Source organism: Schistocerca piceifrons, chromosome 1 (assembly GCF_021461385.2).
Source record: "Schistocerca piceifrons isolate TAMUIC-IGC-003096 chromosome 1, iqSchPice1.1, whole genome shotgun sequence".
Taxonomy (NCBI): Eukaryota; Metazoa; Arthropoda; class Insecta; order Orthoptera; family Acrididae; genus Schistocerca; species Schistocerca piceifrons.
In genome coordinates this window covers 17,969,426-17,981,550 of record NC_060138.1, presented here as the reverse complement: position 1 = coordinate 17,981,550, position 12,125 = coordinate 17,969,426, and the positions used below count along the sequence as shown (strand labels likewise).

The 12,125-nt window shown below is 44.3% G+C and overlaps 1 protein-coding gene across 1 annotated transcript in view; it reads left to right on the top strand.

The window, feature by feature from the left end:
* Positions 1–6,128, top strand: part of LOC124795332 (dynein axonemal light chain 1) — a 163,769-nt gene extending 157,641 nt beyond the window's left edge. The window contains exon 5 of the mRNA XM_047259317.1: positions 5,810–6,128. Within this exon, the coding sequence (XP_047115273.1) occupies positions 5,810–5,952 (143 nt within the window). The 3' untranslated portion in view covers positions 5,953–6,128. The remainder of the gene's footprint in view (positions 1–5,809) is intronic.
* Positions 6,129–12,125: the final 5,997 nt, after the last annotated feature.

The window sequence follows — 12,125 nt, the reverse complement described above, 5'->3', positions numbered from 1 at the left end:
CTGATCTACTCTCTGACACAGCTCTCCTCGCCATCTGGTCAGATAAACTATCTCCTCACATCCCCTTTGCCCTGGCACAGAGGTCTCCCGTACCTGTCGAGAAAAGAATGACAACTGCTGACAAGCTACACGATGCATCACTGCTCTATTTCGCCAGCCACTGCCTACCTGACATGTCTCAGGTTCAGGCTCATCATCCTGCGGCCGGGGCCGCACTGTCCCAACCGTTCCGCTCACTCCAGGAAGCAGTAAACAAGCTACTGGGACATCACTGGCTCTGCCCTCGGTCACGCCCCTCCTGCAACCGGGCCTGCTGTGGCCACCAAACCTCGGCCACTGCCTCTGGCAATGAATGTTCCGCAGGAAATTGCAACCGCACTACCCGTACTGTTACTTCCACACACGGTTTGGTGAGGCGGCATGGAACTGCAGGCCACCCTGCTACTTCCCAAATGCCAATCACAGGTAGGTCCCGGTGCTGCCTCCTGTGCACAACATGACAGGCACCCCCCAGTGCTCCATTCTGTCCAGGAACAACCAGATAAATGCGGACAACTTTACATTAAAGACATTGCGTTGGGGTACCTCTTCCTACTGGACAAAGGTGCCGATGTTTCGCTGCTGCCTATGTCCTTAGCGTCATCGAACATCTGCCCTCATCATACTTCACTGCAAGGAAAACTTGGAGCTCTCCCTCCGGTTCCACGAAACTCAGCCCCAGCTCTCCGATGCAGCAAAGGAATTACAGACACTACAGCAAGGACAAAACAAGGTCAGTAATTGTGCCGAATCTGCTTGCAGTCCCAGCAATCGAGCCTCCGTATGTTTACCTCCCGCTACCCCTCGCAACTGTGTTATGTACAGACAGCTCCGCAGGGCCTCACCCTCCTAACACGGCAGCATTTGACACTCAGCCGGACACAAGTGCGTCATGTGTTCCCGAACAGGTGGCTCCTACCCCGCCCCTTGTGGACAGCACCTCAAACTGTGCAACTTCGGCTCCTGTGCACCGCCGTGTGACTGCCACTGACAACACAAACAGTGCACTTGCGCCAAGCGTTTCGCCTGCGACCGTGCTGCCACAGGCTGCGCCCTTGGACAGTGGACTCACTAATGGCTCACGAGCTCTACCGAGCTCACCCCACTGCTTCAGGCCAGCGGCCATCTTGTCGCGTTGACTCCTGGGACACACTGCTGCCTCAGCTCCCGTCGGATCAGACAAGTGGCTCCGAACACCACGACCATACCTCGCCTGCCCCGCCTGCAACACATTGTAAACAAACTGCCTCCTGCACTGCCGGCAACATTTCTGTCATCAGCAACAGCACGTCACAAGCTTCGCCTCACGCCAGGTCCCCCGATCTCCAGTAAACCACGTCGACTTTGTCCCGAGCGCCTCTCTGACCTTAAAAATCAGATTTCTGAACTACTAAGCTCCGGAGTCATTGAACACTCTGCCAGTAGCTGGTCTACACCCATACATATGACACCCAAGAAAGATGGGTCCTCGCACATGTGTGGAGACTACCGTTGACTAAATGCACAAACAATTATGGACACCTACCCCATACCCAACATTGCCGACTTTACCAGTTCCCTCGAAGGTGCGACCGTGTTCTCTGTCATGTTGGGCCTACCACCAGATCCCCATGGCACCTGAAGACATCGAGAAGATGGAAATCACCACCCTAATCGGGTTATTTCAGTTTCGATTCATGCCCGTCAGTCTGAAAAACGCAACCCAGACCTGGCAATGCTTCATCAACAAAGTGCTATTCGATCTAAAATTCTGCTTGGCATATCTTGATGATATCCTTGTGTTCAGCTCCTCCGTCGAGGACAACATTTGACATGTGCAAACTGTTTTGAATACTCATGCGGCAGCAGGCATCGAGACCAACCAGGACAAATTACAGCTACATCAACCCACTGTCACTTTTCTTGGTTTTCGGGTCTCTGCCGACGGCATTTCACCGCCCCCTGAGAAAGTACAAACAATACTAAACCTACCCAGACCTTTGTCATTCAAAGAGCTCCGGCACTTTCTCGGGTCGGCTAATTATTATCGCCAACATCTACCTCGGGCTGCGGAGATTCAGGCTCCACTGACAGACGCCTTAGCAGGCACCAACACTTCTGGATCTTGGCCCGTTCCATGGACCGCTGCTATGACTGACTCTTTCACTGCCCTCAAAAATCTTCTTGCCGAGGCCTGCACCATTGCGCATCCTCATCCCAATGCGCAACTTTTCATCACCACAGACACGAGCGATACTGCCATCGGCGCTGTCCTTAACCAGACAATCGACGGCCAAACTTCAGCTCTGCAGTTCTTCTCACGCAAGCTCACCAATGCACAACAGAAATATTCCATGTTAGACAGGGAGTTGCTCGCGGTGTATGAAGCAGTCAAGCATTTTAAGACTGACATTGAGGGACACCCTTTCTATGTTTTAACGGACCACAAACCCCTGGCTGCGGCCATCACAAACCCACCAGCTGGCTCGCCTCCTCGCCACTTCAGATACATGGACTTCATATCTCAGTTCACCACCGATGTCAGACACATAAAGGGCGCTGACAATATAGTTGCTGATTCCTTTCACGATTCGGCGCCGTCCATTCGCTGTTAGACCTCTCTGAACTGCCTAACCTCTAACCCACTGATGAGGAGACACAAAACCTGATTTCAGACTCTACCTCTTCACTACACTTCGTCCACACCATCTTCCCTGGCATTTCTGGTGAGATCTGGTGTGACGACAGTACGGGCACATTATGCCCCCTCACCCTAACCATGCTCCGTCGAGCTGTCTTCAACGCATTGCATAATTTAGCCCACCCCAGTGTTCGTGCGTCTGCCCGCCTCATAGCAGAGTGCTTTCTGTGGAGAAATGTCAACAAGGACTGCCAGTAATGCGTCGCGTGCCAATGCTGCAAAGTACACAAGCACACTTCACCCCCCCCCCCCCCAGCGCCTTTTCAATCGCGCCTGGGCGCTTCCAGGATATTCATATTGACATTGTTGGCCCTCTCCCCCCCCTAATGGCTTTTGGTATGTTCTCTCGTCTATTGACCGAACAACTCGCTGGGTCGAGGCTGTCCCCCTCCGCAATATTACGGCAGAAACTGTTGCTCGAGCTTTCGTCGAGTCACGGGTATCGTGTTTCCAAAGTCCAGCTATCATCACGACTGACCAGGGCAGACAATTTGAGTCGGCCCTGTTCAACGAGATTTGTAACATTTGCGGCATATGGCGCATCCATACCACAGCATATCACCCGCAAAGTAACGGGCTAGTCGAGCGCTGGCACTGCACTTTCAAGTCAGCTCTTAGATGCCACGATTCTCTATGGATGGAGGCCCTTCCCCTTATGCTACTCGGCATTCGTGCAATCTATAAGGAAGACCTCAAAGGCACAATAGCCGAGTTCGTATATGGCCAGAACATTGTTCTCCCTGCCGAACTTGTGAGCCCTTCTGCTTCTCTCCCTCAGTCTGACTTACCTTCCTTCGTGGACCGTGTCAGACGCCACTTCATCAACCTCCATATCTCTCCACCCGCCAGCCACTCCTGCCCTAAGGTGCACGTCCCGAAACCTCTGGACAATTGCGAGTACGTCATGCTCTGAGATGACACTGTTTGTGCTCCCCTCCAACCTCCATATACCGACCCGTACCAAGTTCTCCGGCGATCAGCCAACACCTATGACATCCAGATGAAAGATTCAGCTGTTACAGTCTCTCTCAACAGACTTAAGCCTGCTCATGTCGAGCCTTCTTCTACCCCCCTTCAGGTCACGACCACGCCACTCACTGTTGTGGCTCACGACGCTCCGACCACTCCCTCCACATCGGACTTACACACTCGGTCGAGTGACTTCCAGCTCCAGTCTTCGAGCTCTCCTCCAACCTCGCTCTCTACTCCGGTCTCACACACTCCATCGAGTGATCACATGCTCCCCATGTTGAGCTTACCTATTATCACGCCCTCACCGCCAGGCCCTTCGCCGGTTCCTTCGAACTCTCCACTTTCGCCTGCCTCGCTCTGGCGAGGTTTCTCATGCCCCCACATCTTGAAAGTGCCCTTGCTCGAGGTGTTTGTGCCTGTGCCCCCAGACATAATCCATGACATCTCAATAATACTACGCGATTATACACTGTTCGTCGTGTGTTTCTCTACATCCAGTGCTCATGACACAACCTCCGCCATTCCCTGCCACCTGGTGAAATGTGTTTCCCTCCCACCTGACGTCGACCTGGACATGCTTCGTGTATTCGCCATGCCCACCGGAGACATCGGCGCCATCACTCCGTTCCACCAGCAAACCACCAGCCTACCTGTCGCCGCATGACCAGCATGACGCCCGGCTCGTTTCAGTGACTTCCAGGTTCGGTGGCTGAACCTTCCATCACGACATCTGCCCACACAGCTCCCCGACGAAACACTGTCAAGCTGACCGTGGTCTGGCTGCCGTGGCCCACTCCTGCCGATGCCATAGTCACCCCCCCCCTCCCCCCTCACCGGCCTCTCATGAGTTCTCCGTACTGTGGGGGAGGGGGTGGGGGGCTATGTGGCGCTGAACTTCTCCCTCAAAGTAACTAATCAAGAAACTGAAGTAATAAGTTCTTAGAAATAAATAACTAGAGACTGCAGAGATGTTAGCATGAAAAATCAATGCTTCTAATTAACAAAATGAAACTTAAGAACATTCAACGTGAATCATTACAAGATGACAACACTCATCATGTGAGGCATCAACCTTCCAATGTGCAATGCAACATGGTGGTAGTGATGGAAAAATGTATTATGTGGTTTGAGACAAATGTACTGTAGAGAAATGACAGAAAAGCAGCTGAAGATGTTTTATTCAGTCTGAATGCTCCAAGTCATGATAATAAAACAGTCAAAGTATTAGGATTTCACAGAGACTAAAAAGTCAGCTGTGATATAAAAACAGGGAAATTGTGTGGGTCACTAAAATGAGTCATCTAACTGCTGTGCAAGCTTAGGAGCATTGACAGTAATGAACTTGTATTATGTGCATATTTTGCTTTCTTCCACTCCCAGCTGAGTTTTGGAATACTCCAGTGGGATAACTCTGTATGCTTAGAGTCCGTCTCTATGAATCATGAAGAGATTATTTCAAACAACTGGACATAATGATAGTACATAGCTTGTGCATTTACAACTGCTTTTTATTTGTTTAAAAAAACCTACATAAGTTTGATGCAAGTAGGGCAGTTTATGACCATGGCACAAGAAGTGGACATGCAATTAATGTGTCATATGCTAGGCTGGCATAGATCCATAGCAGCTAAAAATATCTTGGTCTTATCTACTTCAACAAATTAGCTGAAAATGCCTATAAAACACAGGTAAATAAATTTAAAACTAGTATTGTAAAATGGATGAAAAATAAAGGAGTTTGCCCTCTTCAAGAGTTCCTCAAGTCTGTGGCAAATGACAGACATTTCTTATGAGAGTGAACAATAAATAAACAACAGACTTTATTTTACAACCATATATGTCACATCGTGTAGCTATGTTATTACTGTCTTGTACTTATTGTCATTTACCTGTTTATTAATTGCCTATGTCATTTGCCTAAGTGTAGTGCATTCATCTTTATACTTTTTTACATTTTTTTCTTTTGGTGATTTTAATTGTACATGAAGATACATAAAGTATTTGTATTTATAACTTACAGAGGTAACAGACTTTGCTTTTTTTTAGTTGAATATGGTTTTCATCACCTTATCTTTGTCAGTAACTTTTGTATGTGCATATTGAACTTTTCTTCTTCAGGGAATCCACTGTATGATGCATTAGAAGAGGCTCAGTGGAGAGCTGAGGCAACACGAAGGTTACCTAATCTTAAGAAGCTGGACGGGGAGCCCGTTATTAGGGTGGCTGGGGCTGCACCTGCAGCCGATGCATCAGCTGATTAGTGGAGGGAAACCTCTTGCACTGCAAAACCAAATAAAGCCTTTGCTCTATCAGTGGCAGTATTGTTGTTCTTCCAACAACGTCCACATGAAATATACCAGCCTCAAAACGCAGAGTAGAATTTTGTTTTCAAGCTCTGCCATTAAAAGAAAACTAAATAATTAAGGAGTGAAAGGAATTGCACACACTTAAAAATACTTGTATTGAACAACAGCCCCATACAGTGGGATGTCTGGGAAAATACTCATAGGACAGACAAGCAGTAGTGATTTATGCAAAAAGCAATGTATTGGTTACTAAAATGAAAATTATAAAAATCTGTGTGCATCTAACTTTTGAAATGTCTTGTTAATGTGTCAGAAACTAATTCCAGATTGGACACTATAGCATCCTCTGGTAATTTTAATGTATTAGTTAAACAAGTTGATTTTGTCTTCTTCTACTTTCCATGAAAATATAGATATCCGATAGGAGTAGACAACTTTAAAGCAGGCTTTGTAACTTCCCTCCTCTTGACCACTGTATTTAGCAAATTTAATTTGGCTCAACATACCGTAGTATCAGAAGAAAATTCAGTCAAGAAAATTGATAAACTGAGAGACTGAATAGCTGGCCAATATTTACCTTTGAGGTGAACACTGTGGTACTGTCAATAGACACATATGTAAAAGTAAAAGTGATTCATTTCCTAGTTTTTGAAACTAATAGTTTCTTCCTCAGGTATCAGAGATGGAGAAGTTAGGGAAGGACACAAAGATGAGGAAGGCAACTCAGATCTGAGGTAAAGTGGGAGGGTGGGGGCACAGGACCATCTTACATGTACTGGCATTCTTTGCATATTACACGATATTTTGACAAAGTGGGAGCTACAGTAAAAGCATGCACAAATTCAAAATGAAATATTTATTTATATTGTTTTAGTTTTGTTTTGAGTTGTCCAGACAGATGATATTTTCTTCAAAGAGTGTTGCAAATCCAGATGTGTAACAAAGCTGTCTCTTCCTTAACAAGACACAGTCTCAATTACAGAAACAGTTTGTTAACATTTTCTGCCACACTAAAACAAAAGCTTGGTGATTGTAATTTCGAAAAATCTTGCCACAATGTAATATGCCTTTTTTAAAATCATTGCCACCCCATTCATCAAATTATTGACACTCTTTTGCAAAGTAAATGAGCTGTCCTCCTTTCAACTTTTTTGATGTCCTCCATCAGTCCTATCTGGTATGGATCCCATACAATGCAGCTGTGCCCTAGAAGAAGACAGACAAGTGTACTCTGTAGTAGATCTACAAATGAAATGCAGCCTTTGGTTTACATTCCCCCAATATTTTCTGTGACAGTACCCAATTAACTTGTTCGTAATTGTGGTTTATCGTGCAAGTAAAACTTAAAGGAACATTTTAGTACTCATGTTGGGGATCTTGCAGTTTTATTGGCCAAAGACAATTGCCACATTTTGTACCATGCAGATACCTTATCAAAATCATTTTGTACCTGATTTTCATTTCTCGAAGACAAAGGTGCCAAATGACAGCATCATCTGCAAACAATCTACGAGAGCTTCTCCGACTGTTTTTAGATCGAGAAGATCCTGTAACATTTTGCTGTGAAACTCCTGATGTAACTTCAGTTTCATTAAATAACTTCCTGTCAGCTATTACAAACTGTGACAGTGAATCATGAATCTAGTCTCATACCATAGGGTAGTGCTACTTGCTCCAATTGTACTGCTTAAATATATTTTCTTTTCCATTCTACTCATTTATAATGCATATACCATGTGTTGGCTACATAAAATTGCCAAGTTTTTAGTCGTGCAGTAATTCACTATATTTTATTATTCGCAGTATAATTCAGAGTCTGCTGATGACAAAAGTATAAATGGTTCATGTGGAAGCTCTTTATTTAAAGATATGTTCATAATTTAGAATACCTGCAAACAGGGCACATCGAAATTCAGCACTGCTAATAACAGTTTGTAGTAAGACAGACATACTTATTTCAGAGTCCTCATTCCCCTCTATGCTTGAATAATTTTACATTGTCTGAAAACTTATTATTTGAAAAGCTGTTTTGTATTCAAGACTTTCATGTTTTGGAATGTCCTAATCTTAAACTGTAGTTTCTCCCAAAATCTAGTGTTACAGTTTACAAGCCCTGATTTTTAAGGTTTGAAAAATGTATACTTTACCAAAATAACATGTTAGTGTAATTTTCTAATTGAAATGATTAACAAACTGTGTAGAACTCCTTGGCAAACTTTGGGAATCCCCGTGCACATTCAAACTTCCCTCCAGTAACTTAGTACCTATTATTTTGCCACTTTCTAATTACACAGCTTTCAGTTAAATAAATTTACTTCACTGCCTGTTGTGTTGTGTAGAGGTATTTTTAATTTTTCTGTCTTTATCTAAAATTTAATAGTCTCACACTTTATCAGCCTGTCATTCCTGCAATACATGCATCTATACTGCTCTGCAAAACTTAAGGACAAGATAGACCAAGCAAGGTCTATTAAATATTAAGTAGAAACGAATGAAAGTGTGGAGCAGAGGTGTTCCAGTTGTGCATAGAAACCCAGACATCACACAACACTATGTCAGCATGACTATAGTGTCAAATATTGTTGGCCCTGCATCACGAGGCAGTTTAAAGGAATCAGAAAAGACAGTGTCTGTTAATCAGCGAGCAGTTACATTGCACTGTGGTGGTGCTCCTCATTGTAGCATGACCTGGAAACATTTTCACGTGGGAAACTGGAAGGAGGATGAAGTGTGATCAGGACAGTCCAGCAGTTTGATGTTGCTCACAGCATTGTTTCACAGAGCATTCTGAACCACAGGCACTGCTGCCTGAAGGAGAGGGAATAGTCTACCACAGTCAACTACATCGGCAGACGACTGCTACACTTTGCAACAGACAGAAGGGGCCCACGTCAGTTGATGAGCAAAATTGCGAGAACATTTAACAGAACCACAAGGCATGCAATCTCGTGCTCCGCAGTGACACTGTGACTGCACGGGGGTGGTCTCTCTACCTGAAGACTCGTACGTCGGGTTTCATTGACAGCAGAACATCAGTAGCACAGTTTGTGACAGTGCCAAGGGCATAGGAGCACGACCAGTGAGGAGTCGGGTTGTGTGCTCTTCTCAGATGGGAGCAGATTCAGCCTAAATAGTGATTCTGGTCAGCCTAAATAGTGATTCTGGAGATCCCCTCATACAGCGAGAGGTGGTAACGCATAAAGCACACAGGATCACTGTCAAACATGATCCTTTATGTGGCCCAGGTATTATAGAGTCAGGTTGCATAATGTTGCACGGATGTTTACAAATATTTAAACATTGTACACTCACCAGTCAACATAACACACATGTGTACACCTTCCCAAGTGCATTTTTTCTGATATGCATTTGGCCCTGACTTCATTTTTATGGATGACATTGTGTGACCACAAGGAACAGCATAGTTTGAGGAGCTCTTGGAATGAGGGGATATTCTGGAATGGACTGACCTGCCTGCTTCCTTCACTGAAATCCCACTGAAAACATGTGGGATGCATTGGTGACATGTGGTGCAGCATGTCCACATGCACTAATGGCCATCCACCAGTTGTTAACTGTGCTGATGGGGGGGATGGAATGTTCTACCCAAAGAACTCCTTAGCAGCCTTGCTGCCAGCATGGAAGCACATTGCAGGGCACATGCTGCTGTCCATGGTGGTCATACGCCCTATTAAGAACCGTGCCCCTCCTTTTGTAATGTTCAGGGGGCCATTACACATCACACTGACTTCAGCATAATTATTCTCTGCCAATGCCTGAAACAGCAAATCTCTATGTCACAGTAGAATGTCTTCTCTATTACTTCTGTCACTGCTCCTGACTATGCAACAACGATTATGTAGTTATCATTGTTGGTGTGGGCTTTGTTTTTGTTGGAAGATGCACTCTACGTGCAAGAACTATGTTAGTGGATGATTAGACCAGAATGGTGCAAGTCTGACATGACCAAAATGGGACAGGAATACACGTCTTGCCAATTTATGTTGGTATGTGCATGTTGCAGCATAGCTGAAGAAGTGGTTCATACCACTTTAACTTCAGTCTCTGATGATTGTGATATCGTGTGCATCATTAGTTTCAGAGGGAGCATTAGTGAACAATTGACAAGAACAGGGGAAAGGAACAGAGTAGAAGAAGAATGCGTAGCTTTGAGAGATGGAATAGTGAAGGCAGCGGAGGATCAAGTAGGTAAAAAGACAAGGATAACAGAATAGATATTGAATTTAATTTATGAAAGGAGAAAATATAAAAGTGCAATAAATGAAGCAGGTGAAAGGGAATACAACCGTCTAAAAAAGGAGATTGACAGGAAGGGCAAAAGGGCTAAGAAGGAATGGCTAGAGGGCAAATGTAAGGATGTGGAAGCATATATCACTAGAGGTAAGATAGATGCAGCCTACAGAAAAATTAAAGAGACCCTCAGAGAAAAGAGAACCACTTGTATAAATATCGAGATCTCAGTTGGAAAACCAGTCCTAAGCAAAGAAGGGAAAGCAAAAGGTCGAAAGGAGTATATAGAGTGTTTATACAGGAGAAATGTATCTTAGGGCAACATTGTGGAACAGGAAGAAGTCACAGATGAAGATGAGATGGGAGATATGATACTGCATGAAGAATTTAACAGAGCACAGAAAGACCTAAGTTGAAATAAGACCCCAGGAGTAGACAACATTATGTTAAAAATACTTATAGCCTTTGGAGAGCCAGCCATTATGAAACTCTTCCATCTGGTAAGAAAGATGTATGAGACAGGCGAAATACCCTCAGACTTAATGCAGAATATAATAATCCCAGTTTCAAAGAAATCAGGTGCTGACAGGTTTGAAAATTACTGAACTATCAGTTTAATAAGTCACAGCTGAAAAATACTAACACGAATTCTTTACAGAGGAATGGAGAAACTGATAGAAGCCGACCTCAGGGAGGATCTGTTTGGATTCCGGAGAAATGTAGGAACACGCGAGGCAATACTGACCCTACGACTTCTCATAGGAGATAGGATAAGGAAAGACAAACCTGCGTTTATAGCATTTTTGACTATATTGACTGGAATACTCTCTTTCACATTCTGAAGGCGACAGGGGTAAAATACAGGGAATTAAAGACTATTTGCAATTTGTTCAGAAACGAGATGGCAGTTACAGATTCGAGGGTCAGGAAAGGGAAACAGTGGTTGAAAAGGGAGTGAGACAGGATTGCAGCCTATCCCCAGTGTTATTCAATCTGTACATTGAGCAAGCAGTAAAGGAAACAAAAGAAAAATTTGGAGTAGGAATTAGATTTCAGGGAGAAGAAATAAAAATTTTGAGGTTTGCTGATGACATTGTAATTCTGTCAGAGGCAGCAAAGAACTTGGAAGAGAAATTGAATGTAATGCACAGTGCCTTGGAAGGAGGGTATAAGATGAACATCAACAAAAGCAAAACAAGGGTAATGGAATGTAGTCTAATTGAAACAGGCAATGCTGAGGGGATTAGAGTAGGAAAACAGACACTTTAAAGTAGTAGATGAGTTTTGTTATTTTGGGTGACAAAATAACTGATGATGGTCAAAGTAGAGAGGATATAAAAGGTAGATTGGCAATGGCAAGAAAAGCATTTCTGAGGAAGAGAAATTTGATAGCATCAAGTATAGAGTTAAGTATCTGGAAGTCTTTTCTGAAAGTATTTGCTTGGAGGGTAACCATTATGGCTGTGAAACATGGACAATAAACAGTTTAGACAAAAAGAGAATAGACGCTCTTGAAATGTGGTGCTACAGGAGAATACTGGAGATCAGATGGGTAGATCACATAACTAATGAGGAGGTACTGAATAGAGTTGGGGAGATGAGAAATTTGTAGCACAACCTGACTAAGAGAAGGGATCAGCTGGTAGGACACATTCTGAGGCATCAAGGAGATCAATTTAGTACTGGAGGGAATGTTGGGTGTAAAAATCATAGAGGGAGACGAAGAGATGAACACAGTAGGCGGATTCAGAGGGATGTAGGTTGCAGTAGTTACTCAGAGATGAACAGGCTTGCACATGATAGAGTAGCATGGAGAGCTGCATCAAACCAGTCTTCAGACTGAAGACCACGACCACAACAACAACAACAACAACAAT